The 16,698-nt window shown below is 42.3% G+C and overlaps 1 protein-coding gene across 2 annotated transcripts in view; it reads right to left on the reverse strand.

Annotated features, from left to right (window-relative positions):
• Positions 1-16,698, reverse strand: part of TASP1 (taspase 1) — a 158,213-nt gene that overhangs the window by 26,841 nt on the left and 114,674 nt on the right. For both annotated transcript variants that reach the window (XM_025211563.1, XM_006030033.3), the window contains exon 12: positions 9,249-9,359. In XM_025211563.1, coding sequence (XP_025067348.1) covers positions 9,249-9,359 — 111 coding nt within the window. The remainder of the gene's footprint in view (positions 1-9,248; positions 9,360-16,698) is intronic.

Here is a 16,698-nt window from a genome sequence, read left to right on the forward strand (position 1 = left end):
GTCTTAGAGCTACCTAAATTCTGATGTTCATTTTAAAAACACATTTTCCACCTAGCATTTTTAATTCTATGAACACTGAAATGCCTTGTTGTAAGCTTTTAAAAATGGGGGACGCTACGTAATGGAAATAAATGATACTGCTGGGTGCTGCTAGGATTTGCCTTCTTTGAAGTGCATGTGTTTACTAACGCTTGCCAAAATGTCTAATGCCAGTAAAAATCAAAAGTTTGGGATGTTAACTTGAGCAAAACATTTTTTTTCTTTAAAATAAAATATACTAGGAAACATTTTTCTAATTAAACACAGTATTTGTTTGGAAATGATAAAATTTTATCTTTACAACTCTGTTCCTATTCCTGGGTGGAAAGCAACTTTTGTGCTTTCCCTCATTCCTTGGTCTGACATTTAATTTCTAAGCCTTATTTCACCAGTAAATATGCAATTTTCTAACTTAATAGTAGGTTAACCCTTCATGGTTATAGAAATTTGAATGTTATTCTCTAGACAAAATCTGGATATGAGCAATTATGTTAAACAGGTTAAATAAGAAAAAAAGTAGAAAAAAGTAACTGTTAATGCAAGTTAGGATAGAGAATACAAAATCTCTATGATTTACAACAGACTTTCTTTCAGCTGAAATGTTTTCACAAAAATATTTGTCAACAGCTGATTTACAACAAATCAATTTACCATTATTGTTACTTACCATTAAAAAAAACCATTAAAATGTTTCTCTGTGCTAACAGCTTGCCTTTGGACCATAAATTTAAGAATTAAGAATACAAGTTGCAATTGTCAATAGTTTTTAAAGTCCCTACCATGTATAGAGGGTTTGTTGGATAAACAGTCACTTGCCTGCTAAAAGCAGATGGTAAAACAACTGCTGGTATTAGAGTGAAACTGGACACGAAGGTTGGAGCCAACATGAAAAAGCCAGAGATCTGCATGATGGCAAAATGGCTAGTAACATATATGCACAATACTAATGGCTGCCCATGTCAGCCATGGGGATTTTAAATGGCAGGCACTCTGTCCAGAATACACGCAATTATATTCTTAAGGGCTTGCATAGGTAGGGAAGTTACTGTGAAGAGGTAGGATGTGAATTTGCAAATACACATGCTACTCTGAAGTACCTCCCTATGTGTACACTGCTGATGCACAGCAACTGAGAGGTGGTAGAGCTAATGCCCCTGTATAAACAGCCCTTAATTCTTAAGGATTAGCAACCCACATTAAGAAGAACGGCAAAAATTACTACTTATAATTCAGCTTCTTCAAAGATAGAGCTCTGGCAGGATTCCCTCTCTTAGGTGTTTAGCTCCCTTGATCAAAATAAACAAGAACATTTTGGTTTTTAAAAACCTGGTAGTGACACCAATAGTGGTGACTATAAAGAGCTATCCAAGAATAAACACCATCGTTGGAAATCATTAATCAGTTCTTGTTTGAGACGGAAACAAAAGCTTCCTAAAGGAAATAAGCTAGTCACAAAACACATTTAATTAGTGGCTCTGGGAGAGAAAGATCAATAAATATAATGAAAAAAAATAAATCACAACACAAAATCCTCATCTCACTGCTAAAGGGAAGTGTTTGACAAGCCCTCTAGAATATCTTGAGGGAAGCACAATTACAAAAATAGATATCTTTACAGAAGTGATAATTATTGTTTAGGTTGGGGCTAACCAACTTCTGGCTAATTGGGGGCCACATGGCACACAGGCCACAGACCCAGGGGCCACGAGGTGTGGTCCACAGACCAAGGGCCACTCACTGCATGGGCAGCACCCCACCAAGCTATTCCCTACTGTGTGGAGAGCCTGGCAAACCCCTTCCCCAGCCACACGTACAGCCTGGCCCTGTCCTCCTTTCCCAGTTGCATAGGCAGCCTGTCCTTCCTGCAGAATTGGATGCCCGGCTCCTCCAAGCTGCACATGCAGTAAGCTCTTTCATTCCTGACCACGTGCCGATCTGAAGTGCAGGCAGCCTGCTCTTGCCTTTCTGCCACACATGCAACTTGGGCAACCCAGCCCCCTCCCCCTGTAGGACCCTACCCCAAGAACAGGGGAAGTAGGAGAAGCTAGAGATGTGTGGGATATCCCGAAGAACCCAGCTGCCCTGGCAGGAGCAAAGAGGATGAGGGCGAAGCGTACAGACAGTGGCAGCTGTGCCAAGAACCCACAGGCCACCAGTTAGACAGCCCTGGTCTAGGCAGAACCCTTGGTCTTGGAGGTTCAAAAAGGCCACCCCAGGTAGACTATGGAAGGTTTAACTTTGAACACTGAAGAAGAGCTTCACCAGGGTGGTGTTGTAGGAAAAAACTGACAGAATGGGTGACCTAAATTAAATCTATTCTTTTTCCTTTTTTTAACAAAAGGAATTTTAAAGTAGAGCCTTATTGTGAAATTTGATATAAAGTGGACAAGCCACTAGAAACTAAGGCTAACATAATGAATGAGCTGAAGTCACTTCCACCAGCAATCAGGGTCACATTATAAACTTGAGCTCAGAAGTATTAGGAAATTTAAAAAATAAAAATCTTAAACTCTGCCAGAGTCACATTAATATCACAATATATTGGAGACTATATAACGAGATGTAAGCAGTTCAAATACATAAAACCCCATATGAACTTGATAAGTGATTGGACAAGCACTAATTTCCTTAGTTATATTAGGCAAAATTGCTGCCAAATGTGAATTAACTGATCTGAGAATCAGACCCATAGAAGAAATCACATGCAATTACTTTAAAAGGTTATTATAACACAAATAGGATAGCAGATTTAAGTTGTAAGGGCAACTTTAATTCTAGACTATCCTATGTTTGGAGTATTTGGCTTTGGCATACCTTGGCTTTGCACCATCCCATTCTTTTAATGGATGCTGGTATGTATAATATCATAGCTCTTTTAAACAAACAAAATGCAAACTTTATTAAATGCAACTGTAATAACTGAGATTCCCAGGGCCTGGAATTTCTTTAAGTGAAAGGTACAAAAGCTATCTGGAACTTGTTTCTCAAGCAAATGTCAATAAAACTTAAGGCCTAACTATACAGCCACTTCTTTAGGACCGTAGGAATATGAGCAGACACCCTAGAAGGAATGGAAAAAAATAAAAAGGACAGGTCAACTAAAAAAGTAGATCCTAGAGATCAAGAAGTACAGGGAGAAAGCAAGAACTAACAAAAACTATGCAGTCACACACTGCAAAATATATTATGACAAACATCAACAAATTCTTTAGCCATAAAAATAAAGAGGAAAAGAAGTGCATGACAAAAGTGATCCAGACAGCTACCAACAGTAGTCTGACTTGTATATATGATCACGTAGAAAGCTGTAGAAAGTACTTTGAATGAAGAAAAATTTCAGACAAAGAGAAAATAAAATAAGACAAAATGTACAATGTGATAACTCTTATGCAACCATGAAAACAGAAAATACAACTTTCAGATTAGTCAAGGTACCCCCAAGTAGAGGTAGGGCAGCAGTATCATAAAGTAGAGGTGGGTGATGGCGAAACCCTGTCCAAGCACCAAGCTGAGGGGTGTCGGAATTGCTCCCCACCAAGTTCACCCTAGCAGCATACCCATGCCAGGAACACCAGAACAGCCCCCAGCTACTACTGACTCAACAACAAAAGCCAGGGATGACAAGTACATGGCAGAGCTCCTGGCATGGGTAAAACTACTGCCCCGCCATGACCCCCTGGAACCTGCATGCACCCTCTGCTCTTGGAGACTGCATATTGCTGCCCCCACTCTCAAAACTGTGCCTCTTCTCCCATAGGGTTTACCACAGACACCAACTCTGCTTGTTACACCATGGTAGGGCAGTATTTATGCTGCTGTATAAGACACTGATGACATCACATCTGGAATACTTGCATACAATTCTGGTCACGTATATTCAAGAGAGGAATTCACACTGAAACAGGTATATAGAAGGGGAGTGACAAGAGGAATGGAGAGCCTGGCATACAAGAGGAAACTAGAATAGTTTGACTTGCTTAGTCTAGTAAATGGATGGTTGAGGAAAATAATTACTGCATATAAATACTGCAAGAGCGGCAAACACCAGGGACAGAGAAGTTATTTAAACTGAAAGACAATGCTGGCATAAGAACAAATGCATAAAACCGTCAATGAATAAGTTTAGGCTGGAAATTAGAGGCTTGGCTTATAATCATCAATGCAGTAAGGTTCTGGGAGCAGTGAGAACAAAAAAACTAAATGTATTTCAAATTGAACTAGTCACCTTTGAAAGGTAAAAGATGAGATTGCCTGTAATAGCAGGAAATAGCCTCAGTGACTCAGGAAGTTGCTTCCAGCCATATGTTCTTATCAGAAAGTTTGAACACTAGATGTTTCAGCAAAAAACTAAACTTAGATGGTCAAATGCAACTGATCACTATCTACTTGCACTTCCTTTGTGTGAACAGAATAAAGATTTGACCAAAAATATAAAAACTTGGTTCTCTAGGATGCATCAGTTTTTCAAATTTCAAGAAATTCTGAACAAAACTGAGTAGAAAGAAGTAACTTAAAAAAGTAAAGAGTCATTAATTATGGGTAAGTATTTTTTTTATTACATGCCACAAAACACACAGGTCTACAGTCATCAATGGAAGCTTCCTTCCTTGAAAGGGGTTTTTTCGTTAAAAGGCAAGGTGAAGGCAAGAGCATGTTATACTCTATATCTCTATCAATCTAGAGAGATGGATAAAAAAAAGGATGCTGCTAGCAGTGACTACAAATCAGCAGTTTGGAAATGCAAACAATTAAGTGAGACTAAAATTATAAATTAAACACGAGTAAATCTATGACCTTCCAGATTAAAGGCAAGAAATAATTCTTTAATGTACCAGTACAAACAAAAATCTAACGGGTACTGGTCAAATACTAAGCCACAATGGTAAAACTGTCCATCAGAAAAGGCAGAACTATTGACAAACTTTTTTTTTCTCCATTAAGATGATATATTTGTATGTTAAACAGAAAATAAAACATTACTGCACCAGTAATTAGGAATGATGTCAAATAGTAACTGTTAATATATTTAGATAAGCAGAACCAGATACATTTACAATAGTAAGAAACCAAAGTAGTAAATAAAAAAAAAAAAGGATGAACAAAGTCTGCCATAGAGACAGCCCTAAGTCATGTGGTAAGATGGGCTCCTTTGAACAGGAATTTTAACATGGACAAATATAAGTAACAAAGAATGCGGGACATACTTTTAAGATAGGGAACCATTTTCTGCCAGACAGTAAAACCGAAGAGGCCTTTAGGAACCATACTAGATAACCGGGAACCTGCTGCAGTTAAAAGCCTAAAATAACACTCGAATGTAAAAAATGAGAGAATATGTAGGAGTAAGGAGATGTATATGGCATTGGTAAGTCCATTACTGAAGCCCCCTCTACATGTCACAAATACTACACAACTAATTGGTTAACCATACAATTAACTGAGACCAGCTACACCCACAAAGTACCTATCAAACCATAAAAAAGTCCAACCAGTTATAAAGTTAGACCTCTAAAATGCATACCAACTTTATAGCTGGTTGCTATCCAGCTTTAATTTGCCTGTGTAGCAGGGTCTGCCCCTGGAGCTGGGAGTCCGGTCAGCTGACCAGGCTTCCGGCCATAGGGGTGCACCATGCAAAGCTGAGGCTGGGAGTTCTGCAGCTGAGGAGACTCTCAATCCTGGAGGCAGCCCGTGGCGGCTGGGACTGCAAGTCTCACAGTTGCAGACTCTTTGTCCTGTGGGATGCCAGTGAGACAGAGTCCTGCAGCTGCAGGATGGAGAGTACACAGCTGTAAGACTCAGTTCCAGCAATGGGGAGCTGCCATGGCTGAGAGTCCTGTCAGCCATGGGACTTGTAGCTGCAAGAGCTTTTTTCTTACCAGTGTGCAGGGGGGAGCCAGGGATGGCAGAGTATACGTGCGTGGCATGGCATGAGACAATTATATGGATTGTACATCAGATCCTATCACACCTTTATGTGAACATCAGGAGGCGCCCTGAAATACAGTGCCCAACTCTAACTTCAAGAATAAAAGTACTGGAAAAGTTATACAGAAAAAGCTACGAAAATGATTTTAGGTATGAAAAACATGAGATTACACACACACACACACACACACTAGCTAAGTGCCCATCAAGAATTATGGATTTCAGGTAGTGTTTACATGCCCGCCCACCTCCCCCACCCTTCAGGGCTGGCCATGTAAAGACACTGCTGCCACCACCTCCTCCTCTAGCCTGCCCCCACCCACCTCCACCTCACAGCAGGGCTTCCCCCCACCTCCCTGCTCCCCTCCCTCCTGGCTCTTTTTGGGGCCAGGCAGTACAGGTGCACCACCTCCGTGACCCTACCCTTCCCTCCCCTCCCTGCTTCCCTCCTGCCTGTCCCCTACAACAGCCACCACCATGACTCCCCGCTTCGCCTCCCCCCACCCCACACCTGCCCAGGCCTGCACAGCCTCCCTCCTTCCCCACTGCCTTCCCACCTCTGACGGCTGTTGTCAGGGGCCCGCTCCTGCTTCCTTCCAGCCACCCAGCCCTGACAACCGATGTCACCACAACCCACCCCCTTTTGCCTCCCCCCTCCCTACAATCCCTCCCTGCCCTCTGCCTCCCCCTCCCTGCCAGCTGTTTGTGGGGTGAGGGGGGTGTTGGGGATGGGTGGCAGGGGAGCACCGGCACTGTGACCCCCTCCACACTTCACCCTCAGGCAGGGAAGCCTGGGGAAGCCCCGCTGCTTGGGTGGCCAGGGCATGTTCACTGCTGCCACAAACTTCCCTGGCAGAAGCTTAAACTTGGGTCTGCGCAGCCTGGACCTGCACAGCCAATTGCCGCCCATCCTCTCAGCAGCGCATGCACAGTTGGCCAAAAGCATTACAGACAGACAGACAGACTAAGCCCTTTCTTATATTAGAGTATATAGACTGCAACATGATCCTATTTAGTTTATTCAATAGGAGACTGAATAGCTATACAACCAAGACATCTGATAATAGATAACTCTTTATCGTAGCCCTATAAAGCACAATGATAACCGATAGCTGGAAGCTGAATCTAGAACAGTTTAGACTAAAAACAGGACCCAATTTGTTTCTTCCAGTCAGGTGAGTTCAACCACTGGACCTTACCTAGGGTTGTTATAGATGTTCCATCATTTGATTGCTTTAAATCAAGATTGGATCTCTTTGACAGATCTGCTCTAGTTCAACCGCAAGGTTCAGTAAACTTGGGTTAATTTACCACTCCAGGAGGAATGCAAATAATGGCAAATCATCCAACAGTTACCAGTTATGAGGAGTCTGTAATTGGGAAGGGGCCACTAAAAGGGAATAAGAATAGGGGCAAATTATCGCATAGGCAAATTAACCAGCCTTAACTACGCGCTTGATTCAGAAATTTCTGAGTAATACACAGAAGTTCAAACCAGATGATGCCAAAAATCTATGAAAACCTCTATCAGTTGAGATTGAAGGCTGTTAAGATGGCAGCAACAGTATGTAATTGTGTGTGGGCCAACCAAAAGAGAAGACAATAAGAAAACAGCAGGTTACATATGAAAGAGTAGCCCTTTTCATATTTATATATGGTTCTTTCTAAAATACAAAGGTAATGTGACTGGCTAGACCAGTGTCAAGAAGTTCCTGCTTGTGATGCTTATGATCCTAAAAGGAACCAGCCAGTAACTGTGGATCTAATGTCCCTCCTTGTACTTTCAGAATCTCTGAACTAGTGGGCAGGTGGAGGACAGTCAAAACAGGAGTAAGGACTAACTTATGTTCCTGTATGACGCTAGAATCCTTAACTGAGCAGCTATAGCCAGAATGCAGCACTTTTCTAACGCTCAGGCAGCACAAAGTGGCTGCAACAGTGGTGGCGGATAAGGTTATATGCAATTGCAATTAGTTCTGCTGTAAAGCGATGGGATTGATGCTTTTCTTCCTTCTAGGTTAGGAATAGGAGGCTTAAGGGCTGTAAAGGACACAAATTATTTAATGGAGAAGCAAAGAAGAGAGACAAACATGGTCCTCTGTGTCCCAGCCCAGTGCAAACTCCCATAAGCCAAAAGACATTTTGATGGAGGAAAACAGCAGCAGAAACAGGAAAAAGAATTCATTTTGGCTATACCATCTGTCTGGAGATTCAATGGGACTAGAATCTACTCTGCAGAGGGGAATGATCAGACATTTCAGAAGCATACACGTATGTGGGGGTATCAAGCTCTGCTATGCATATGCAAATGGATAATCTAACTTACCTTCATGGATTTTCATGGGGACAGCAGAAGGAATCTGGCTAGGACTACTACAACAATTTTAAAACCTTGCCCTAAACCTTCACAGTGTGAATGAAGAACAAAAATCAATATTCTGACATTAAAAAGGACAATACAGACCAGTAAAATTCTCATTTTCAAGTTTACAGTAGTAACTTTAAAAATTACAAGACAGACCTTACCTTCTCTAAAGACAAAAGACAGATAAAACAAACAAAAACTTTCCCCACTGGAGTAGAAAATTTGAGAGCGGGACAAATATTTCAACAACAGTAAGTTATATTCTTGTATTTTCACCCCAATAAACTTAAGCTTTCAGTGTGTAGTAAAGCATGTATGACATTTTTATTTCCGCCTTGCTGGGAGGTACATACCTTGCATCTAGGATCCTACCTAGTTTGCAGGGGCTGCTCCTCCAATTTCATGGGCAGAACATGGACCTGGAACAGCCATTTCGCAGGTGGAGCACAGCACCTTTGCCTCTGATTGGCTAAGGGGCCCCAGTGGCCCCAACCCTTGCCACTAATTGTCTGCAGTGGCTGCCTGTCATGTGGCCCTGAGCCCCACTGCTGATCGGCTGCAAGGACTGTCCATCAAACACCAACCAGTAGAGAGGGGCGGGGCTACAACAGGCAGCCCTTGCAACTAATCAATGGCAAGAGTAGCAGCCATCTTGTCTGCAGCCCTTCAAGTGGGCAGCCCCCACACATGCCCCCTTCCCCACCCTGCCAGAGTACCCAAGACTGCTGTCTCCCTCTGAGGAGCCATCATTTTCTTTTCTGTAAGGATTTTTTTCCCCTCATAGATTTTCCAGACATTGCCCAGATTTCACAGGTCATGGCAGATTTCACAGAATCTGTGAAATCCGTGAGACCGTGAATTTGGAAGGTCCCTACTTGTACCAGACTAAGCACAAAAACACACAAAAAATGCTTACCTAGTAGAGTTTGCTTTTCTTGTGAAGAGTCAGGCTCTGCTGAACATCTGCAAGATCGAAGAACTATAACTCCTCCAAGTACACCATCTTCATTGGCTAGAAAAGGTGAACCTAGGTAGACGGGGATGGGAGATTATTTGCCAAATGATTTTTTTAAATTCAGTCTTTTCCCTCCACTCTCCACTTTTATTCTTATATAAAGCGGGGAGTATATAAAACTTGCCCCTGACAACTGAAAAGACTTCTATGTCATGAAATTGTTTTTGAAATAATAAGAAATGTCTATTTCACTTCTCCAGCAAAAACTGCAACTGTTCCTGATGAATAAACCTTGTATGGTTTGATGGTTCAGGAAGACTTAAGACCCCCATTGTTGACTTGGCAAAGATGATATTGAGAACTGCCAAGACAGCTTTAGCATGAAAGCCTGAATATATATTATTTTATTCAGAAAGGAACGGAAAACACTAGATTAAAGACGACTATATATATATATAAACCAGGCACATGAACAGCTTTGATCATCTCATCAAGGTCACCTTATTAACTGTCTGCTTAGCTGTGTGGTGCACAAAGCTCCAATGTAATACCACAGCATATAGATCAAACAATAAGCAATAAATTTAGTAACTAATTTCTGCGAGTGACATATTAAAACAAGATGATCTTCAGTCTCTGCAGTTCCTTTGTGTTTCAGAGAGCTGCATGTGTTCGCTTTGGTACCAGAGGTCCTACTGCCTAATTTGAATTTTCCCATCAACTACCAAAGATGCAAAATTCAGCCCCAAGTTTGTGCTAAAGAATCTTAAGGCCTGAAGTAGTACACACCTACTTAATGTGACTGGAACTTTTCTTGACTTAATAACAGGGCTCAATTCAGATAAAACAGTACTTTATAGTAGATATTTTATACTACTTTATAGCTAAATAATATTCTCCATGTTACAGATAAAGTACTAAAAGCAGAAGACAAATAGAACAAAATGCATGTCTTACAAAAATGCAGTAGGATTGCCAGGATGATGCAGCAGAACAGGAACTTAGTGGCCTTCGGGAAAGACCCTATGGGGGGAGGTTGAGAGAGCTGAATCTCTTCAGCCTTCACAAGAGATGGCTGAGGGGAGATCTTGTGGCTGCCTATAAATTTATTAGGGGAAGTCAACAGGGAATAAGGGATGCGCTGTTTACTAGGGCGCCCCAGGCAGTGACTAGGAATAACAGGTATAAACTAGTTGAGAGTGGATTTAGGTTAGATATTAGGAAGAAATTTTTCACAGTAAGGGTGGCCAGGATCTGGAATGGGCTTCCAAGAGAGGTGGTGCTATCACCTAGCTTGGAGGTCTTCAAGAAGAGGCTAGATAGTCATCTAGCTGGGGTAATCTGACCTTGGTCCTCTTTCCTGCCAGGGGCAGGGGGTCGGACACAATGATCCATTGTGGTCCCTTCCGACTCTACAATCTATGAATCGATGAACTGATAATAAATTTAAGGATAATAAATAAATAAATGGGCAGCACATGTGCATGCTGGTGTGTGCATACCCGCACATCAATACCCACACATGCCCCTCAAAGAAAACTATTTATTTTAGCCCAATCAGCATATACTTCACGACTCCAGCAAGGATGTTTGCAACATCATTATCAGGAAACATCAACAGAGAGAACTGAGGTTTGTGTGATCAAGTTACATTTATTCTAAGAAGGTAGAAGAGTTTCTGCGTAAAAGATGCTATCATTCTTAGGTGTTAGTTTAGTCTTATTTGTATCTTTGTTCTGCTTGGTTGTTTCCAATACTAATAAAGGGTATGAACAAGCATTCATTTCTAGCACTGGAAATTTATGGGAAATTTCCAGGACTAGAACATCTTTATGCAAGAGGCCTGCAGCTATCCCCTTCCTTGCTCTCATCCCCTTCTCCCTACGCCTTCCACAGACTGGGGTGAACCCAGCCGCAGGAAGCAGGGTTGCCAACCCAAGAAGTTGTTTTTTTGTTGTTCGGGGTTTTTTTTTTACTGACAACCTGCAAACTTTGAGAGTTGACTACAGAGTGTCATAGTAAAAACCCAAAGCAGCCAAAAAGCAGGGCAACATTGCTCATGTGGCACAGCCTTGATTTTGATTCTGTTTATATTTCCCCCAGGCATATAGGTACAGAATCACGGCATTTAATCTCTTAAGTTTCTGTCCAGCGTGAACTCTTCCAATCAACAACAGGTGCATCTCAGGCCAATACGCTGCAACAAACATGTTGAGAATACGTTGAAGCATGAATAAGAGAATTTAGAGTTGTGGTAGGCACAGAGAAAGTAACAGCTCTATGATGCATGTAGAGTAGAAATTGATGTCACCTTTCCTTGAGTTTGTGCCACCATAAACATTTTTATGGCTGTACAAAGGCAAAGCACAGGTGTTCATACCCCTTGCTACACCAAAAATGGCCCAAATCTGTGGATCGCACTACTTTATTGCAGCAGATGTCAATTTGTGCTCAATGGCAAGAGCGTGTGGGCAGCCAGAGCTGCCTGTAGTCTCCAATCACCCTAGGCATGTGCTCTGGAGGCTTGAGATGCCCGATCCTGTGTGTGCTGGGAATTCTCAGGCAGAATTGGGCCCTTCAAGCTCCTGGAGCACCTCCCCGATTTTCACCTCTTACAGAGATATGCTCCAGGGAACTTCAGGGCCTGGGACACATCTCAGGAAGCAGGTAAAGCCCAGGGTTCCCTGCTCATGGATTCACACTCCCAGGATCTTCCTGGCATGTCTCTGTAAGTGGGGAAAGCCCAGGGCTCCCCACTTAAGACATGCTGGGGAGTACCCAGGGTTGCATCTCTATAAGCAGAGTTGCCGCCAAACTTTCCTAACTTAAAAAGAGATGCCCTCCTGGGAGGTATGGCAACCAGAGCATTCCTGAAGCCCTAGGGCTCCATGCCAGGTCCTGAGCTGGGTCCCACACAACCCATGCTTCAAGCACAGGCACTGGTCACTGCCGATCCCAGAGCAGAAACATGGGGCAGAGTCAGAGGCCCAGATCCTACGCCATACCAGGCCCCCATGCCACCCCAGGCCTCAGTGTGAAGCACAAATAATGCAGGATCTGGCATGAATCCAAACATGGAGGCAAGAGGCCCTGGGAATTCCCCAGTTCCTGTGCTGCCCAGCACCTCCTTGCCAAGACCCACAGTGATCTGTGCTTCACCTGGGAGATGGGTTAAAAGAGGTACAGGGCAGTGAGGGAGGTTAGAAATGGCCTGGTGAGGGGAACACATTGCCCCTTGTTCAGCATTGGGACCCTGCCCAATGCTGGACAAGGGGCAAAGTGTGCATTTCGCAGGACGTGTCCCACCACAGCTGATCTGCTTCAATTTGGCGACATCTGTCTCAACCTATAATGTACTGAAGCAGTCCTCTTGGGGTTTTTATAGAGACAAAGTCAAGGTTATGAGACTATTGTGCTTCCCTCTTACAAAACTTTTGCAGCTCTCTGCACCCTCCCCTCTTCTTCCGCTCAGTATCTGATGAAGTAGGCAGTTCCCTGCAAAAGGTACGTCTAAAGTGCCAACTTGCTCTGTGTTCTGTCTACATTCTGCCTGACTTCAGACTAACATAGCTAACTACTTCTATCTTTTCTCACGTTAATCTGGCAACCCACCACTAGAACAGCATGGAGTGAAGTAAAAAATATTCCATGTGGATGTAGGACAGAGGCAGGCAATTATTTCAGGTGGAGGGCTGCTTACTGAGTTTTAGCATGCCATTGAGGGCCACATGACTGGCAGTCAGGGGCAGATTAATATTAATTGCACATATGCAAGAATGTTTATTACTCTGAATTTGAAATAGTATTGTGACAACCAAACCTTTCAGATAATCCACTAGACAAAAGAAAAAGGCTGTACTTTGAATTAATAAAGCACTTCTAACAATTACAAGCTCACAGCATTTTACAGGCATTACCTAGCTATGTCTTATCATCCCTTGCGACAGGCAAACATTACACCCAGTTTTAGATAGGTGCACTATAACTTTTCAGGTTTACAAAATGAGGCAGTGGCATAGGATTAACCTCAAAAACCTACTGGAGAAATATACAGTAACAGCTATAAACAGAAGTTTAATTTAAATTCTGTCTTTGGTTCTTATTAAGGACAAAATAAAAGTACTAATGGTATTTGAAAGGGTAAGTCTTGCCTCTCTCTTCTCTTGCATTCTCTGTCCATAGCTACAGTTTCTTATGACAGCAGTATCTGGGAGATCTGCAAGAGTTTACACTGCCCTGTGGACTACAAAATGCACTGATTTGGGTATTCCTTTTCCACTGCACTGTTGCACAGCAGGGATCTAGGGACGTCACAGGGAAGGGTCAGGGTTCTTCCATTACAATTCACACTGTAATATGGAGAAGGTTGAGAACTAGAATCTTTGTTCTGCATTCAGTTTGGTTTCAAACACTTTAAACTGAACACCTCATTTGAGTAGGTCCTGACTGATACCAGCAAAAACCTAAGGCACAGTTTTTTATACACATAACCCTTCAAAGCTACAGTGCTGCCCTTCAGACAGGCTTGTTCCTGGAATGAAGCACAATTAATTTGAATAAGCTGAGACTAGTTTACAGAGTACACAATACTGTGTGTGTGGGAAAGGGGTTGGGGGAAGGAGAGAAGAGGATTGCAGGTGCTTCACAGGCATTTAGGAGAGAGCAATGGTCTCATACTTCTATAGGATCCCAGGACAAAAGGCTCCCTCTCCTGGGAGAAATGGATGTCTGTTTAAACCCATGTCAACATTTCAATATTCTTTTCTTCTTGAATCAAAGTAAAGCTGCAGTTTCCTGCAGAACAAGACTTGTAATCTGGCATTATAAAAATGTTTTTGCTTGGCATTTTATACGTACACAAATTACTGTTCCTGTTGTCTTTGAAAAACATTTAGATTTTCTTTTGACAAGTTTCAGTTAAACAATGTGTGTTCTTCTGAACTGTTTCAATTCCCCCTCCCCCCCCAAAAAAGCAAAAAAACTGTACTGTGATTGGATCTTGCTTCCTCCAAAATGTTTTGAAATAAAGTCTTCAATGCCAATAGAAACTAGAGCAAGGGTGTCAAACTCATTTGCCCTCCCTCCTCCTCCCCACTCCAGATCTGAACTACGGTGTTCACTCACAGGTTCGATCCAGACCTACTTCCAGCAGCATGGAGCCATGAAGGTTAACACTGCCACTGCTCGCCCCATCGCCGCAAGAGAAGGTTGAGAGGCGACCTTGTGGCTGCCTATAAGTTCATCACGAGGGCACAGAAGGGAATTGGTGAGGTTTTATTCACCAAGGCGCCCCCGGGGTTTACAAGAAATAATGGCCACAAACTAGCAGAGAGCAGATTTAGATTGGACATTAGGAAGAACTTCTTCACAGTTCGAGTGGCCAAGGTCTGGAACGGGCTCCCAAGGGAGGTGGTGCTCCCCCCTACCCTGGGGGTCTTCAAGAGGAGGTTAGATAAGCATCTAGATGGGGTCATCTAGACCCATCACTCTTTCTTGCCTATGCAGGGGGTCGGACTCGATGATCTATTGAGGTCCCTTCCGACCCTAACATCTATGAATCTATGAATCACTGGCAAAACATATCCCTAACAGGGCTCCATAACCTAGAATTTGACAGCAGGTCCTAAGTCCACTCAACCTGCACCTGAATGCCCCACTCCTCTAGATGCCCCACAGGCTCAATGAGATGGCCCCAGGAGCTGGAATTTGCCCACAAGTTGGATGATTAACCCCTGATCTAGAGGCTTCAAGTTGTCTGGGTCCCATCACAGCAAAAGTGCTGTACAGACATATTTAATGGCACTTTCAGCCTCAGAGTCTGCTGCAAATGTACTGCCCACTATGGGTGCCTATATATGCACTCATAGTGGTGCGGGGGATGTTCCAATTAGAGTGGGAGCCACTATAATTAAAATGCCCCCAGTATCTCATGTATTCAGTGTCCTGTGTTTCAAAATGGTGGCGGAGCACTTTAGCTAAAGATCACTCAATGAGATTTAGTTAAAGTGCCTCTGCTGCCATTTTGAAATACGGGACACTGAAAATGGGAGACACTGCAGCATGCTGGGGAGCTCCATTTCAAACACTCCAGCATGCTCGATTAATTGAGTCTGCTCCGATGCGTTCTAATCAGGATGGGTCTGAGCGTGTGTAAAAGTACCCTACGCTTCCAGCCTCAGCCCTGCCCAGAATTCTTCCCATACTTCAGATTACTTCCTTTGTGTCGACTTTGGAAAACTATAGTGCTCCAGAGAAAAAAACAAAATGTGAGGCTAATTAATCTGATGGCAAATACAATAATACTTTAAAAATGCACAGTATAGTTATGTATTCTGTTTTAAAAGTTCCTAATACACATCAAACAGAAATTAGCATTTACTGGTGATGGGCTTGATGTCACTAACCTCCATTTAAAGAACTATTGATATCTAGCAGTATAATGACAACTCATTATTCAGAGCAAGCCAGTTAGTTTCATTTCTGTTTATATTCTTAAACTTTTTTTTACACTGTAGTTCAGCTGTAGAAGATGATCTGACTGTACACAACCCACATTTTCAAATTGTCCTCACTAAAGCATCTGCCAAGCACTTGCATTTGTTTGCAAATATAAATGAAGTGGTTGAATAACAAATAGGATTTGTTTTTTGGCACAGGGAGATGCATAAGCTTGCAAACCATGGGGGTGCGTTTGGACTGAATTTAAAATAAAAATCATGGGTCAGAGTTTTTAAATAAATACCTAATGTTCAGACAATGATTCTGTCTTTGAATTGCCATGGTTGATAAACTCTCTTTTCAGCACTGGACTCCAACATTTCCAGTTTCAAACAATCTTCATTTTTCAGCATAAAGATGGCCATCAGCATTCTTGTACAGAAGAACTCTAGTGAACATCAAATTAATTATTAAGCTGCACTGAAGAGTTGTCAAGTAATAAAGGAAAAAAATGTGGACAACATATTTAGAGTCAAATTTTAACGTTAGATGCTCTTGAGTATAGAAATTTCATCTTCTGTAATGAAAGTGTCACCTGCATATTGGGGTAGGGAATTTAGTTCATATATATTTATTTTTTAAAGATGTAAAACACAGCCAACTAAAACAGAAATTGAGAGTCAAGCAACATGCTAACAGATGCTCAGTGACTTCCAAGTTGGAGGACTAATTCAAGATGCACCACAAAGTGACATATCCTATATAATAAGCTAAAATAGTTTTATTTTATGTTAATTTAAGACATTTTACATTAAATGTCATCATTTTGAAACAAAGACATCCAATATTTTCAGCAGAACAGCCTCATTTATTAAGACATCCAAATAAGGTAACTGGGTCCTGTAACAGGAGGCCTGCTCAGAGCCGTTCTCAGAGTGGCCTGTCCACCTGTCCTGGGCCAACCACCTGCATT

The sequence above is a fragment of the Alligator sinensis genome, unplaced genomic scaffold, assembly GCF_000455745.1.
Source record: "Alligator sinensis unplaced genomic scaffold, ASM45574v1 scaffold1139_1, whole genome shotgun sequence".
NCBI lineage: Eukaryota > Metazoa > Chordata > Crocodylia > Alligatoridae > Alligator > Alligator sinensis.